At 36.6% G+C, this 16,739-nt stretch overlaps 1 protein-coding gene across 1 annotated transcript in view; it reads left to right on the forward strand.

Annotated features, from left to right (window-relative positions):
* The window catches only part of Catsup (Catecholamines up), a 60,834-nt gene extending 50,230 nt beyond the window's left edge, over nucleotides 1–10,604 (forward strand). The window contains exon 4 of the mRNA XM_067145414.2: nucleotides 9,383–10,604. Within this exon, the coding sequence (XP_067001515.2) occupies nucleotides 9,383–9,558 (176 nt within the window). The 3' untranslated portion in view covers nucleotides 9,559–10,604. The remainder of the gene's footprint in view (nucleotides 1–9,382) is intronic.
* Nucleotides 10,605–16,739: the final 6,135 nt, after the last annotated feature.

Genomic DNA, 16,739 nt, shown 5'->3' on the forward strand with positions numbered 1-16,739 from the left:
GGCAGTTGGAGCTGTAGGCCTGCAGTGGACATATCGGGTTCTCAGGAATGTCTGGGAGAATAAGGAGGTCCCTGAGGATTGGCAAAAAGGAATAATCATCCCAATTTTCAAGAAAGGTGATAAGAAAGTTTTGAAGAACTACAGGGGAATTACTCTAATATCCCATGTTGCTAAGATAATGGAAAGGATACTGGAAAGTAGAATAAGGTTGAGGGTTGAGAAGCAGATACAGGAAAATCAGTTTGGTTTCAGAAGTGGAAGGTCAACAATAGAGCCCATTTTCATTATGAGACAACTAATGGAAAAGCATTGGGAGTACGGGAATGATATGGTGATGACATTCATTGATATTGAAAAGGCATATGACAGTGTCCCTAGGACGAAAGTTTGGGACAGTCTGGTGCAAAAAGGAATTGGACAGGGATTAATAAAAATGATCATGGCATTGTATAAGGAATGTTGTAGTTGCGTGCAAACACAAGTTGGCAGGACAAGTTGGTTCAAAATAACTAGTGGGCTGAGACAGGGAAGTGTTCTATCACCAATCCTGTTTACAATAGTAATGGATGACATCATGAGAACAGCAAAAGCAGCATATGGAGGAAGAGAAATGAACATGTTATTTGCAGATGATATTGTGATTTGGGGAGAAGACGACAGGAAGGTTCAAGAACAGTTGAATGTGGTGAATGGGAAGATTGAAGAATGTGGATTGAAAATAAGTGTAGAAAAGAGTAAAACTCTTGTTATGACTAGAGGGGAGAAAGAAGGGAAAGGTCAGATTAGACTTGCAGACAAGCCCCTGGAAGTAGTGGAAACGTTTAAATACCTGGGGAGTGAATTAATGGAGAATGCTCGACTGGATGCTGAGATTAGTAAAAGGATTCAAGCTGGAAGTTGTTTCTATCATAGTGTAAGAAATATGTTATGGGACAAAGATGTGTCAGTGGAAGCAAAGGATACTATGTACAAGATGTATTACGTACCCATAACAACTTACGGAGCAGAAACTTGGACAATGACAAAGAAGGATGAGAGTCGAATACAGGCAGCCGAAATGAAATTCTTGAGGAGTATGATACAGAAGAGTAGACGAGACAAAATAAGGAATGAGAAAATCTGGGAAGAAATTGGAGTGGAAAAAATGAATGATAGAATAGAGAAGAGCCGACTAAGATGGTTTGGGCACATAAAGCGAATGAGCGACGAAAGAATCCCAAAAAAGGTGATGGAAATGCAAATCCAAGGAAGGAGAGGCCGTGGACGACCACGATTGAGATGGAAGGATACCATCCGACGCAGCATTATAGAAAGAAACCTGGAATGGGACACAGTGTTGGAGGAGGAGTGGTGGAAAGACCGAAGAAAGTGGAGAGGGACCATATTTGCCCCTACCCGGCTACAGCTGGATAAAGGGAAATGATAATGATGATGATGATGAAGAAGATGATATAACAGAATGGTCTAATTGATTCAGTGACTCCACCTTTACAATACAATACAATATTCTTTTTTACTTTAATTTAAAAAAGACCGGGCGAGTTGACCGTGCGCGTAGAGGCGCGCGGCTGTGAGCTTGCATCCGGGAGATAGTAGGTTCGAATCCCACTATCGGCAGCCCTGAAAATGGTTTTCCGTGGTTTCCCATTTTCACACCAGGCAAATGCTGGGGCTGTACCTTAATTAAGGCCACGGCCGCTTCCTTCCAACTCCTAGGCCTTTCCTATCCCATCGTCGCCATAAGACCTATCTGTGTCGGTGCGACGTAAAGCCCCTAGCAAAAAAAAAATTTAAAAAAGGGACATGTTTAGTCTCTTCTAAGCTATTATTAATATTAAAAAACATTGACATACATTAAAATGTTGAAGAGTGAAGGTGACTCAATCTGTCACATATAAACACAGGTTTTTAAAAACAGTTTGTGTATGTCTTAATACCAATTATTGAATGATAAAAGTCCCATTGAAATTTAATGTACAAAATGAATTAAAAAGATGATCATAGCTTGCTAAAATCGGATCAAACATTGATCAAAGAATTAACCCCAACATTAACTAAAACAAAATCTCTGAAACTTATAACATCCCTTTTGAAGAAATTATAAAAACTTTCTTTCATAATACAAACAATTCTGACGCTTTTAATTCATCCGTTCCCCTCAACTTGATTCTCCCTACTACCACTCCCCTCACCCCTGCTCTGGAACACACTGCTCCTAGCTTACAACTATTTTTCTTTTTTCTTCTTAGATCTTCAAAATAATATATGGATTGCAAGATATGTCCGGCCATATAATTAAACATTGAATTATTCCACCTAAAACAAACCCTGTTTGATCAGATATTCACGTATTCAAGGATTCCAACATGAGATCCCATCGATGTATTTAAAGTTTGAACTCCGATTTTAGCACGCTGTGATCATATTTTTAATTCATTTTGTACATTAAAAACTCAATGGGACTTTTATCATTCAATAATTGGTCTTAAGACATACACAAACTGTTTTAAAAAACTGTGTTTATATGTGACGTATTGATTCACATTGACTCTTCAACATTTTAATATCTGTCATTGTTTTTTAGCATTAAGATTATCATGTGTTTTACCATAATAGCTTAGGCTGAAGATGTCTCACAATAGAAGAGACGAAACTTGTCCCTTTTCTTAAAATAAAGTAAAAAAGAATATTGTATTGTAAAGGTTGAGTCGCTCAATAAATTAGATTTATTTCTTGTTGAGGCCAACAATACAGATTTATTATGAAATTTATTTCTTGCAATAACAGAATTGCCGTGAACAATATATGGAGTTAGATTTTGTTTGCAACAAGAAAAGTTTTCTCAATCAGCTCAGTCTCATGTTAGGCACTAAAAAAAAAATATTTCCAGTTTGATTGATTATATAGTAATTAAGTCGGTAATGATTATTACACAACATTGTTACCATCCTTGCCATCATTACGTTCGTTTCTTAATTGCTCACTATCAATAACACTCCCTTAATATCGTAATTAATACAGTGATTTACTATATGTACTGCTATATTGGAGACGTGTTCTCCGTTGTATACTTATTCATTAAAATAAAATATCCTAAGACACGCGAAAGTGTTTAGAACTTGTTGAGGCCGCGCTTACAACTGTTATTGTCTCGAGATCTCCCAGGTACTGTTTGTTGAATCCTGATGATTAGAAATCCTTTTATTGAATAAAATCACTCCCTTGCCCTTTTGTGGAAGATTACACCATATTAAATTCAATATTTCTAAGATTATCTAATTTTTTGGGTATGTAGGAGGTCGTCCTTCAGTTGGATTTTTTAGACTGGCATTCACTGAGGGAGTTGGCTGTGCGGTTAGTGTCACATAGCTGTGAATTTGTATTCAGGAGATTGCGGGTTCAAATTTGGCAGTCGGCAGCCCTGAAGATGGTTATCCTTGGTTTCCCATTTTTCACACATGGCAAATGCTGGGACTGTATTATAATTAAGGCCACAGCTGCTTCCTTTCAGTCAAAACCCTTTCCTGCCCTTGCATTGCCAAAAAGCTTTGATGTGTTAGTGTGAGGTTAAAACCACTAGCAAAGAGAGAAATTATGATAATTCTATTCTCCTCATTGAACTTTATTGTGTTGTTAAACATAAAGGTTATTTGCACTTTCTACATACCTTACTCCATCCATGTACACATTGGTTTGAGTCGTCTTCTTCTTCTTTTATGACCGCATAGGATCACTTTAGTCAATCCATCGGTCAGGTCTCTTTGAAGGGATTGTTCGGGCTTTGCGGTCCTCCCAGTACTTCTTCAGATGCTCCGATCTTTGTGCCCTTTCCTCAGTTGAAAATATGCGTGTTGTTGGTTTGTTTCATATAAGGGTAAAGCGGAGGTTTGTATTCTTGAGTTTTGTATTCAATTTTATCTTATTTGTGGTGTCTTCCATTGTCAGGCCTATTTCCTTCAGATCCCCCTTTATTTCTGTGATCCATTTGCATCCTGTTGTGGTATTTTTTGAGACGAGATCACGTTGTACTAATTGTTTCAGAAGTCTCGAATCCTGCATCCTTATATGTCCAAGGAATCCCAGTCTCCTCTTACACGACTTTGATAGGTATTATCCGCCATTGTCCATCTTTCCAGTATTTTTTGTTGATGCACGTCCTTCCAATCCTCCTTTCAACTTTCTGAAGTCTGTCAGTCTTTGATTGTTTATTCAGGTGAAAAAGTATTTCTGCTGCGTATGTAGCTTCCAGTTATATAAAAGTGTTGCAATGTTTTTTATTTTTGCATTTATTGATAGATATTTTTTTTTTTTGTAGATATCCCATGTTAATTTTTGTGCTTTACCTAATCTATTTGTTCTTGTTTGGATTGAGATTTTTTAATTTAGATTATGTGTTATTACTTCTCCAAGATATTTAAATTGAGTTACTATTTTGATTTTATTACTATTTATGGCAACTTCTTTTAGTTGTGTTGGTTTTTGGGACATCATTTGTTTTTTTCAAATGATATTTTGAGGCCAGTTTTATTTGCAATGTTTTGAAGTTCTGATAACTGGGTTTTTGCTTCTTTTATGTCCACTGCTAGTAATGCTAAATCGTCGACGAAACCCAGGCAATTTGTTTTGATTTTTTGGCCAATCTTTATTTTTGGGAGACATTTCCTAAACCATTCCCTCGTTACCATTTCTGGAGTGCAATTAAATAATAGTGGTGAGAGCCCATCTCCCTGCTGTAGTCCAGTTTTAATTTAAAATACTCATATTTCACCCCCTAAACTTCACTTTTGATTTGGTGTTTGAGAGTCAATTTTATCATGTTTATTAATTTGGGATGTAGTCCAAGGTGTCTTAAAATTTTAAACAGAGATTCTCTACGGATGCATTCGTAAGCTTTCTTGAAATCTACAAATGTTATCACCATATCTCTGTTTCTTCTCCTGTTATAGTCCATTACCAACTTAAGACTCATGATCTGAACAGGACAGCTCCTCCAGGGTCTGAAACCTCCTTGATATTCTCCTAGTTCTTTCTCAAGTTGTACACTTATCCTATTAATGATGATTATTGAAAATATTTTGTATGTTATGTCTAGGAGCAAGATTCCCCTGTAGTTATTAGGGTCAGTTTTGTCTCCTTTTTTGTGCAATGGGTGAATGAGGGCTGTTGTCCTGTGTTCTGGTAGTCCTTCTTTAATCCAGATAGACAAGTAGGGTTGAGGCTCTGGTCATGGGGGATTCCATTGTTAGACATGTGGGGAAAGTGTGTGTAGGAAAGGGAACTAGGGTAGAGTGTTATCCAGGAATTAGGTTGAGGCAGATGCTGAGAAAAGTAGAAGAGAAGGAGGAAGACACGTGGGGAAAGGAGGAGGGGAAAGAGAAGTGTTTCACATTGGTACCAACAATGTAAGGCAAGCTAATATAAGTATCAACATAGAGGGGATGTGTGGGATCTGGTAAATGCAGCATGGGTGAAGTTTAAGAAAGCGGAGATTGTTATCATTGGAATACTGTGTAGGAGGGATACTGACTGGAGGGTGATTGGGGATTTAAATGAGACTACGGAGTGGGTGTGTGGGAAACTGGGAGTGAAATTTCTAGACCCTAATGGGTGGGTAGGAGATAGGGATCTGCACTCAGATGGCCTTCACGTACACCGCAGTGGTACCTATAAGTTAGGAAATTTGTTTAGAAGGGTAATTGGAAGGTACATTCAGGGAAACGGCGTTGTCTGGGGAGCGGTGATGTGGGTACAGAGATCTGGAAGTCAAGTAGGGGTGACATAAAAATGTTGATGTTGAACTTTAGAAGTATTGTAAAGAAAGGAATAGAATTAAGTAATTTAATAGACATATATTTACCGGATTTTGTAATAGGAGTTGCATCATGGCTGTGAAATGATACAATGGATGCAGAAATTTTCTCACGGAACTGCAGTGTTTATCGTAGAGATAGGATAGGAATGTTGGGAGTGGAAGTATTCGTTCTGGTAAGAGAAGAATTTGTAAGCTACGAAGAAGTTAAAGATGAGACACATGAAATTCTAGGTGTAAGGCTCATTTCTAAAGATAATAGGCATCTTTATGTCTTTGGAGTGTACAGACCGGGAAAGGGTAGCCCTGACGCTGATTTAGAATTATTTGATAAGATAATCAGCTATGCGGGAAACGACAAGGAAAGAAATGTGATTGTAGTGCGAGATCTTAATTTACCAAATATCAATTGGGAAGGAAATACAAACGACAGGATGCAAGACCAACAAGTGGCAAGTAAGCTAATATGGGAAGGACAGCTGGTTCAGAAAGTGACGGAACTAGAGGGAAAAAAATCCTGGACGTGGTGCTGATAAAATCAGATGAGCTCTATAGAAAAACCGAAAGTAATAGACAGTATTAGTGATCACGAAGCTGTTTTTGTCATAGTTAAATACAAATGTGATAGAAAGGAAGGTTTTTAAGGTAGGACTATTAGGCAGTACCATATGGCTGATAAAGCAGGCATGAGGCAGTCTCTAAAAAGTAATTTTGATCAGTGGAAAACAGTAAATAAGAATGTAAACAGACTCTAGGATGGGTTTAAAGCAATTGTTGAAGAATGTGAAAATAGGTTTGTACCTTTAAAGGTGATAAGGAATGATAAAGGCCCACCTTATTATAATAGAGAAATAAAGAGACTAAGAAGGAGGTGCAGGTTGGAAAGAAATAGGGTTAGAAATGGCTGTGGAAGTAAGGAGAAATTGAAGGAACTTACTAGGAAATTGAATCTAGCAAGGAAGGGAGCTAAGGATAACATGATGGCAAGCATAATTGACAGTCATACAAATTTTAGTGAAAAATGGAAAAGTATGTACAGGTACATTAAGGCAGAAACAGGTTCCAAGAAGGACATTCTAGGAATAATTAACAAGGAGAGTGTGTATGTGAGGATCTTCAAAAGGCAGAAGTATCCAGTCAGCAGTATGTAAAGATTGTTGGTTACAAGGAAAATGTCCAGATAGAGGAGGTGACTAATGCTAAAGAAGTATTAAAATGTATATATGATAGATAACAATGATATTTACAATAAGATACAAAAGTTGAAAACTAGAAAAGTGGCTGGAATTGATAAGATTTCTGAGGATATTATACTAAAGACAATGGATTGGCATATATTAACATATATGAAGTACTTATTTGATTGTTTGTTTGAAGGAGCTATACCAAATGAATGGAGAGATGCTATAGTAACCCCTGTGTATAAAGGAAGGGGTGATAGACACAAAGCTGAAAATTACAGGCCAGTAAGTTTGACATGCACTGCATGTAAGCTTTGGGAAGGCATTCTTTCTGATTACATTAGACATGTTTGCGAAATGAATAAGTAGTTCGATAGAAGGCAATTCGGTTTTAGGAAAGGTTATTCCACTGAAGCTCAACTTGTAGAATTCCAGCAAGATATAGCAGATATTTTGGATTCTGGAGGTCAAATGGACTGTATCGCGATTGACCTGTCTAAAGCATTTGATTGGGTGGATCATGGGAGACTACTGGCAAAAATGAGTGCAATTGGACTAGACAAAAGAGTGACTGAATGGGTTGCTGTATTTCTAGGAAATAGATCTCAGAGAATTAGAGTAGGCGAAGCTTTATCTGACCCTATAATAATTAAGAGGGGAATTCCTCAAGGCAGTATTATTGGACCTTTATGTTTTCTTATATATATAAATAATTTGAGTAAAGGAGTGGAATCAGAGGTAAGGCTTTTTGCGGATGATGTTATTCTCTATATAGTAATAAGTAAGTTGCAAGATTGTGAGCAACTGCAAAATGACCTCGATAATGTTGTGAGATGTATGATGATAAACGGGGTTAAAAGTCAGGTTGTAATTTTCACAAATAGGAAAAGTCCTCTGAGTTTTAATTACTGTGTTGATGGGGTGAAAGTTCCTTTTGGGGATCATTGTAAGTATCTGGGTGTTAATATAAGGAAAGATCTTCATTGGGGTAATAACGTAAATGGGATTGTAAATAAAGGATACAGATCTCTGCACTTGGTTATGAGGGTGTTTAGGGGTTTTAGCAAGGATGTAAAGGAGAGGGCTTATAACTATCTGGTAAGACCCCAACTAGAATATGGTTCCAGTGTATGGGACCCTCACCAGGATTACTTGATTCAAGAACTGGAAAAAGTACAAAGAAAAGCAGCTCGATTTGTTCTGGGTGATTTCCGACAAAAGAGTTGCGTTACAAAAATGTTACAAAGTTTGGGCTGGGGAGAACTAGGAGGAAGACGAACTGCTTGACAGAGTGGTGTGTCACAGAGAGCTACAATATTTGAAAATCTTCCACTTTTTTTATATTTTTTATCTTCAAGATATTCCCAAGTGAGAACAAAACATGTACTGTTTAGAAATAAAAATTTGCTAAAAAGCAAATATAAAATATGAAAAAGGTGGAAGATTTTCAAATATTGTAACTCTCTGTGATCAGATTTTGATACGGAAAATGAAGCTGATTACTTGCAATGAGTGGTATGTTCCGAGTTGTCAGCAGAGAAATGGTGTGGAATGTCATTAGTAGACGAATAAGTTTGAGTGGCGTCTTTAAAAGTAGGAAAGATCACAGTATGAAGATAAAGTTTGTATACAAGAGGAAAAATTGGGGCAAATATTCATTTATAGGAAGGGTAGTTAGGGATTGGAATAACTTACCAAGGGAGATGTTCAACAAATTTCCAATGTCATTAAAATCATTTAAGAAAAGACTAGGAAAACAACAGATAGGGAATCTGCCATGTGGGCGACTGCCCTAAATGCAGATCAGTATTGGTTGATGACCTCAAGTTGTTGATGGAGGGCAACTTTTGCTGATCTTCCTGCATATTTCCAGATTTCCGCAAAGGTCTGATCTTCTCCTGGCACTTTGTAGTTTTTAAATTTATTCAGTGCTTGGTTTGAGTCTATAGAAATCTTTAATATTTTTTGTTCTAATCACTCACCCCAGCTTCACTCGGATCAATTTTGCATTCAGGGTGATAGGCCTTATAAGATTTCCTTGTAGACGACGTCGTTTTCTCCTGATGTATTTACAAAGCTCATCTTGATGTTTTCCAATGTCTTTTCAGCTGCCTGCATATTAGTTCGCACATCTCTCTCCATGCATTGTTTGAACTATTCTTGTGCTCTCACCAAAATGGCAATAACCGCTAAAGCATTATTGCAAAATATATACTGTAAAGGTTACCTTTATCTTATTGAAGTGAATAGGCCAATCTTTTTAAAATTACATATTTCTCAAAATATGGTCTTTTTTTTAGTGCAAAATATAAGTGATTTGATCGTATTATTTCTTTCTTTTACTGTATATTGATTGTGAAATTACCGTATTGGTCTGCTTTCTTTGTTTCAGATGATGTTGGTGCATCTTGGATCCTGCCATTCACTGCTGGTGGTTTTATATACATTGCTACAGTATCTGTGATTCCGGAGTTGTTAGCTGATACAAAGTTTTGGCAGTCTGTTAAAGAAATTGTAGCACTGTTATTTGGTGTTTACATGATGGTCCTCATAGCAGAGTATGAGTAAACTCAATAATTATAAGATATATATTTTAAAAAATGAAATAATAAAGGAAGTTCCTTTTGCACATTTTTTTTGTTTTGTTGTTGGGTAGTACTATGTTATGATTTTTCACTTTGTTGTGTAAAATGGATGATACACTGCTGTGTGCACTGTAAATAGTATATACACTTTTACTTTCATTATTATTATTATTATTATTATTATTATTATTATTATTATTATTGATTGGTGATAAACAAAAATGAATACAGAAATTGTAACATCCACTGTACATCACAAGTTCTTTGATTTTACTGTGTTTTATGCTTTTGTTCAGTCAGAAAGAAGATGCATATTGTTGTTGAGGAGTGAATAGAATTTAAAATGTAAGTGCCAGGGTACAAAACATATTCTTTTAAATTGTGTAGAAGTTTTGTGATGTTCTACTTCAAGTGTGACAAATGGTGCTTAAGTATCTAAAATACAGATTTTTCCCTCAGTGATCCGATTTTAGAAGTTATTTACATTGATGTAAGATTGCAGTGTTCCGTATGTGACAGCAGTACATTCCTATATATTAAACTACTATAATTTGCAGCATTGCCAAGAAGTTTGTTTTTTAATTGTTTTTTATTAAATGGAATTTATTTGTAACGATTGTCTAATTTCTTCCTCCAGGTTGATTTTAAGGTAACTAATATACCCTCAGGAATTCAGCATCGAATTTTAACACAGTAACTTCCTGACTCTACTAGGTAACTTAGTTCTCTAGACCATATATTCAAGTGTATACTTACCCTAATTTTTGTAAGAATTAATGACAAAAACAATTTCACAAATCATTTTTTGTAATGACAATATTTTTGTATAGCTTGTGTTTTGCTATATACTGTGTTGGTCGAATATACAACAATATTTTGCATAAAATTCCTGTGTGAAAACCACACTTCTCCTTTGCTCAACCAAGCATTTAAAAAAAAAAGTAACTTTGTTATTCTTTCTGTTCTAATTTCAAGCTATGCGCTATTCATAAAATAAATTCAAGATCTAAGGTCTTATTTCTAAATATACTGTGAACTGTGTTTTTTTTTTCCTTTAGGCATAATTTTTTCCTTCTAGCTCTCATGGTACATTCCCAAACGTTCATGAATGATTTGTTTATGGAAATCATGAGGGGCATAGAAAACTTAAGATAAAGGGATCCTGATCCAGTACAGTCAAATGGTTGAAGGCATGTACTGTGTCATAACATCAGTACTAGATGTCTGCAAACAATCCAGTTCATTCACTCATGCTCATTCGAACCTCATGCGGTTAACCGTATTTTGGTCGACCTTCAGCAAGTTGGCTAGCCGCATGTAGTCTGAGGTAAGGCGGTTGATGCGCTTAAGGACAGTATCAATGAAGTTACGACTAAATTTAAAAGGGGCTAGGAAAGGACAATGGTTGACTATAAAATATTGGATATCATGCAAATAATTTAACAAAATATGCATTGAAGTGATGTACTTATAAACTTACTATAAAACACTGTGAAATCAACTTCTCAGATTAGTAGACAGAATATTAACTTGTACGGTCTTTTACATCGTCACAAACATTCGTCGTCATTGTGTTATCTGTTTTAGTACAGAATTAATGATGAGAGCATAATTTACTACATCTTGGTTAAGCAAGCTCCTTTTGTCATTAAGTTATGAGCTGAACTGATATTTCTTTCATTTATCATATTGGAGGCTGGAATAGAAAATATTTTCTTCGCTAGCAGAGCAAGTATTTGATTTTTTGCGCTGGTATTTCTCTGCTATACAAGGGGATTGTCATCAGAATGGCGATCTTTTAATAAATATATTGTTGCAAGAAGCCTCCGTGGCTCAGACGGCAGCGCGTCGGCCTCTCACCGCTGGATACCGTGGTTCAAATCCCGGTCACTCCATGTGAGACTTGTGCTGGACAAAGCGGAGGCGGGACAGGTTTTTCTCCGGGTACTCCGGTTTTCCCTGTAATCTTTCATTCCAGCAACACTCTCCATTCTCATTTCATAGCATCTATCACTCATTAATATAAATCACTTTGGGAGTGGCGACCCCATCGTAATAACAGCCTATATATGATTCATTCATCACATCCCTGACCCGGTCAAAGACTGGAAAACAGGTTGTAGGTTTTCATTTTTTCATTCATTGTTGCAAGAAGTCCATAGCCTGGACCAACATCTCTGTTTTGACATGGATCTAGGAATCTATTCACAAAACAATTGTAAAGGAACAGAGATCTGTTGCAGGAATTTTTTGAGTTTGGTATCGTGTCACTGTATTTTGATGGATGCAATTTTGCTGCACTTTACATGTGTGCTTTCATATGTGAAGTAGTAGAAGCAAACGTCAGTAAGGAAGCACAACATTTACATGGCACATATCCTAAATGTTGACTATTCACAGTTGTTACTAGAAAGAAGTATTCCCACACTTCGCTCTTCATCATTTTTAAATTTAGTCATCCATATTGCTTCCTCTCAGGTTTTGCTTTCACCCTTTCTTTGGATTCCCATTCCATGTTCACACTGAATGTTGTAATGACTTCGAATGTGAATCAGTCAGACCAAATGTGATGCATTCGCTCAGACTGTCGAACACCAAGAGGCCAGTCAGGTCACGCTCACTTGCGGAACAAGACTTAACTATATGACTACCTTAGTTCAACCAACCATAAACGGGGAATACAGACCTTTAATCAGTACCCATTAATGAAACCTGCATCTATCAGTGAGAGAAAAGAGGATACTGACGAGAAAATGCTTGCGTTTGCTCCAATTCTTGTGACCCCACATTCAATATCATATGACCACTGCTTGTGTTTACCAATATTTTGGTGATGAAGGAAATAATTCCTTACAATGTTATAGAGTATTCGCGTCAACTTGAAGACGATATCCAAAATGCAATGTAAGTCGTGGATGTCGGTTATTTTGAAGAGATGTCACATGGCCCGCTGTGTTGCTTGTTCAAAAGAAGTAAAATACATCGGCAGAAATACTTCTGGGATGATCCGGCACTTAAAAACACATAATATCAGTGAAGAGGAATCATCACAGAACACCGCCGGCCCGGTCTGCATCACAAGAAGCTACCCTGTCGACAACGATTGCGAGATATCCGGGTAGATGTACATCCTATCTACAGTTATTAACAAATTATACGAGTTATTCAGCTAAGAAGTCCACCTGAGACAACTCTTGAACAGTTTAAGATACTAACATTGTTTCACTTTCGTTAATGGTATTGAGGAGCTCATAGTTCAACATGCAGTGCTTTCCTAGGCTTTTGACAAAATTTATCGTCACACACGTTTCCATATGAGAACTGCTGATTATATACTATGAAGTTTACACTTGTAGTTTCTGGGACGTCGCACAGCTCGCAGCACACGAGAATCCATCTCGAGAGCATTGCCCATCACCCGTGACGAAAGAATTGAAGCAAACTCGGGCATTTTAGATTACACGTTGCACTCATGCGTAATAGTGGTTGCATATGTAGCAAAGCACATCTTTCCCCGTCTCAGGTTCGAATGATGCACGCCTCTAGTATTCAAGTAGGTATACATCCTTATTCACAAATTATGCAGGGTTATTCAGCTAAGATGTCCACCCCAAATAATTCAAAGATATGAGTTTCATTGATGTTTCCGTATTGAACTGAGATCACAGAGATGAGTTATTTATAAGGTTCAACCTATTCAATACTAATTACGTGTTGTATAGATGTTATTCACAACATTTATTTAACATGGGACCGGTTTCCACATTTAAATGTCATCATCAGCCATAAAACAAATCACAAATAAATGATTAAGGACATATTAATTAAAACTGGTGTAATTACTCATTGAAATATGTACATTAAAAGTCTTTATACATCCACTCACACCCTGTGTCAAACAAACCGTCAAAACAAAAGAGCAATGGTATAATAAAGCTGGGTGCAGTGACACATTGAAATATGTACATAGCCTGTCACTATTCCAAGATTAAAAGAAAGTTCCTTGATATGTAGTCAAAGCACAAAAGTCTTTGTATGCCCATTCACATCCCTTGGTAATTAAACAACAATAATCAGAACCGGCGTAGTGACATACTGAGACATTTACAAGATCCTCTCACCAATCCACGTCAATAGAAGCCTCCGACACATTTCCAAAGTTAAAAGTCGATAAAATGCCCATACACACTATGTGTGAAACAAAACGTCAAGAACTGATTGGAATCACTTGGTATACAATTTTTTTACACTGATGTATATGAAATTATAAGAGACAGTCAGTGGTAATAGGTTGTCCTTCAGTATTTTTCTTACAGTACAGATGATTTCTTTGTTTTCCTCAGTTCAATTTGGAAGGATTTTATAAGCTTTAGAAGAGCATCTTGAGATGTTAACCTTGTGTTATGTGCTGTAGGTTAGGAGGGAAGAAGGTGGGGGGGGAAGGGAAAGGATCATGTTGGGGGAGTAGTGGGTTTAAGGCGGGTCTTGTGAACAGTGTGGTGGGGGTCTGTGTGTATCGCGCTAAATATTGACCGCCTACTCGGAAGATCAACATACCTAAAGACTTTAGTTAAAAAATCAAAAAGCATGTTAGTTTTTTTGTGAGATTTCATTCAGGTTCGAATTGGAGTTAAAGAACTGGTCTAAGGGAATGAAGCAATTTTCTGCGACGTCAAGAATAGGGCCTTTGTCCACATTCATGAGCACCTCTATATCTTGTAAGTTACTGAAGCTATGCTTTGAATCTTGAATGTGCTGGCCAATTGCCGAGTATCGATTGTATTTTGTAGCATTTACATGCTCCATGTATCTGATTTTGAAGTTCCTCCCTGTTTGATCAATGTACGAGGACTGACAGTTTTGACATTGGAATCTGTAGACTCCAGATTTTTGGTAAATGTTAGTCTCATTAATTGAGCTGGTATTATATATGATATCCATATTTCTATTGTTAGTTCGATATGCAATTTTGGCGTTGTTTCTTTTCAGAATTTTTGTAACACTGTAAATATCTTCGTTGAACATGAAGGTTGAATAATAATCAGGTTTAGTTTTCTCTATAATTAGAGTTGAATTTAGGCGATATTTTCATTTGTTGATAATGCGCTCTATAAATGGCTATGAAGCGGATTGTATTCAGTTCTTTATTTAGATTTAATGTATTAAGCGGTACACTGAATGCCTTGTCCACCATACTGTTGTAGGTAGCATACTTGTGTGCTTTGGGATGAAAAGAATTTTTCTTGATAGTAGTGGCTGTCTGTGTCGGTTTCCTGTAAATTTTGTATTCTATAGATGAAGGAAGTCCGTTTAACGTGAGATCCAGAAAATTTATGTTTCTGTTTGACTCAGATTCTAGAGTGAACACACGTAGCAGCAAGTCAGTGACCATCAAACCTCCGTAACAACCAAGGGACTAATCTCCCCTCAACTAACACACGGGATACACCCGATTTGTTTTTTCACCTACGAGATCAGTAGTTCTCCATTTGAAGCCCAATATTAACATACTACTACATAAATAATGTTATTTACGCCGATCCAGACGACGTTTTATCCATCAGTGCTGTTCGTTTTTCAACCAATATTGTGATTTTAGCATTCCTCATCATGTTTATTTTATGTAAAAAACATCATAGTTCATTACAAGCGCTCACCCTTAAGTGAATAACTGGTTTTAATCACAAACAGTCTAATGCCATTGAGCGAAGATTATTATGGTCATTGTTTTATACGAACAATTAATCACTACATATTATAGTAACATTTTCAAGTCATTCATTCCACTTACATTTTAAGCAATTTTAAAGATCAATATTTGTTTTAATAGACATAATATAATCTTATTGATTATTTTTAAATTGTTAAGATTCGTATTTTATCAATGTAATATTAGACGTTTTTTCGTTATATATACCGGGATCAGGGCCCTGACCCACCATGGATTAAGTTATCTTTAGCTGATGATGCTCACTAAGATTGAGCGAAACATGTCCTACTTGTAATTTCTATTAATGGTTTTATCCTAAATACAAAGGACTATTGTGTATTGGAAATATAATATAATATAATAACTTCTTATTCTGAAATCCAATACGGTTTTATAATGAGATTCATAACTTGTAATAAAGCTAAGGCATTAAAAAACAAAAAGGCGAAAACCAGGGTCTAAGGTAAACTCCAAAACAAATAAATTTACATGTTAATTTAACATTCGAGACAAGAAAACATGCTTACCCCGAGGTGACTGGAGCTGCTGAGCGGACCACCTTCAAGGTGCGTCTGACCGTGAAGACGTACGAAAACCAAAGACGCGTACCAGAGCCCTGCTCCTACCGAGGAGCCAAAGGTCGGAAATGAGAAACACTCAAACAGCCAATCGGGGAAGCTACCTACGATTCGACCCGAAATTTTCACCAATAAAAATGATCGTTATTTTGGCCAATAAGATTACAGCACCATATATGGTAAACATATTCTGGAGGTTTCGATTGCGAAACTCTGCGATTTCGTGACCGAAGCCTCCGCGTGGTAAATACAGGGTGATACAAAAGATGGGTAACAACAAGTACACTACTGGAGATCTCCAATACCAAAATACAATTTCTTCCAACACTCATAATGATTAAAAAAAGTAAACAACTGTCTCTCCTGTGAGTCCTGAAAATTCTTATTAACATTTTTAAATTCACAAAAAAAAAAAAAAAAAAAAAAAAACCAACAATGTTTCATCAACTTCTTTGCAAATGTCTTAATTCTTGCGATGGTGATTTTACCAAAAATTTACATAAATACACAACCAAAAAGAAAGAAATATTTATTTGAATTCTTCGAAAATGTCTGAGAGTTCCTTAGTTTTTTCAATGGCTATTTCATGACAAATTTTTAGCATAATGACAATAATTAAATGATTCCATCCACATTATGAATTTCTCACCACCGGCGACAGACTTTAGAGAGTGTGGTAGTATCTTGCCTGATAAGATCCATCCAAATTCAGTGTCCTGTAGTGCAGGATGATTTTCTCTTATGAGTTGACCACAACGCAGTGTGTCAAAAAGCACAGAAGCCCCCAGTAGTAAATCAACTTCACCTGGTGTACTAAATTGAGGATCCGTCAAGGGAATGTCCTGTGGGAGTTGCCAGTCAGACGTATTAAGCTGT

Source organism: Anabrus simplex, chromosome 4 (assembly GCF_040414725.1).
Source record: "Anabrus simplex isolate iqAnaSimp1 chromosome 4, ASM4041472v1, whole genome shotgun sequence".
NCBI classification, from domain to species: domain Eukaryota; kingdom Metazoa; phylum Arthropoda; class Insecta; order Orthoptera; family Tettigoniidae; genus Anabrus; species Anabrus simplex.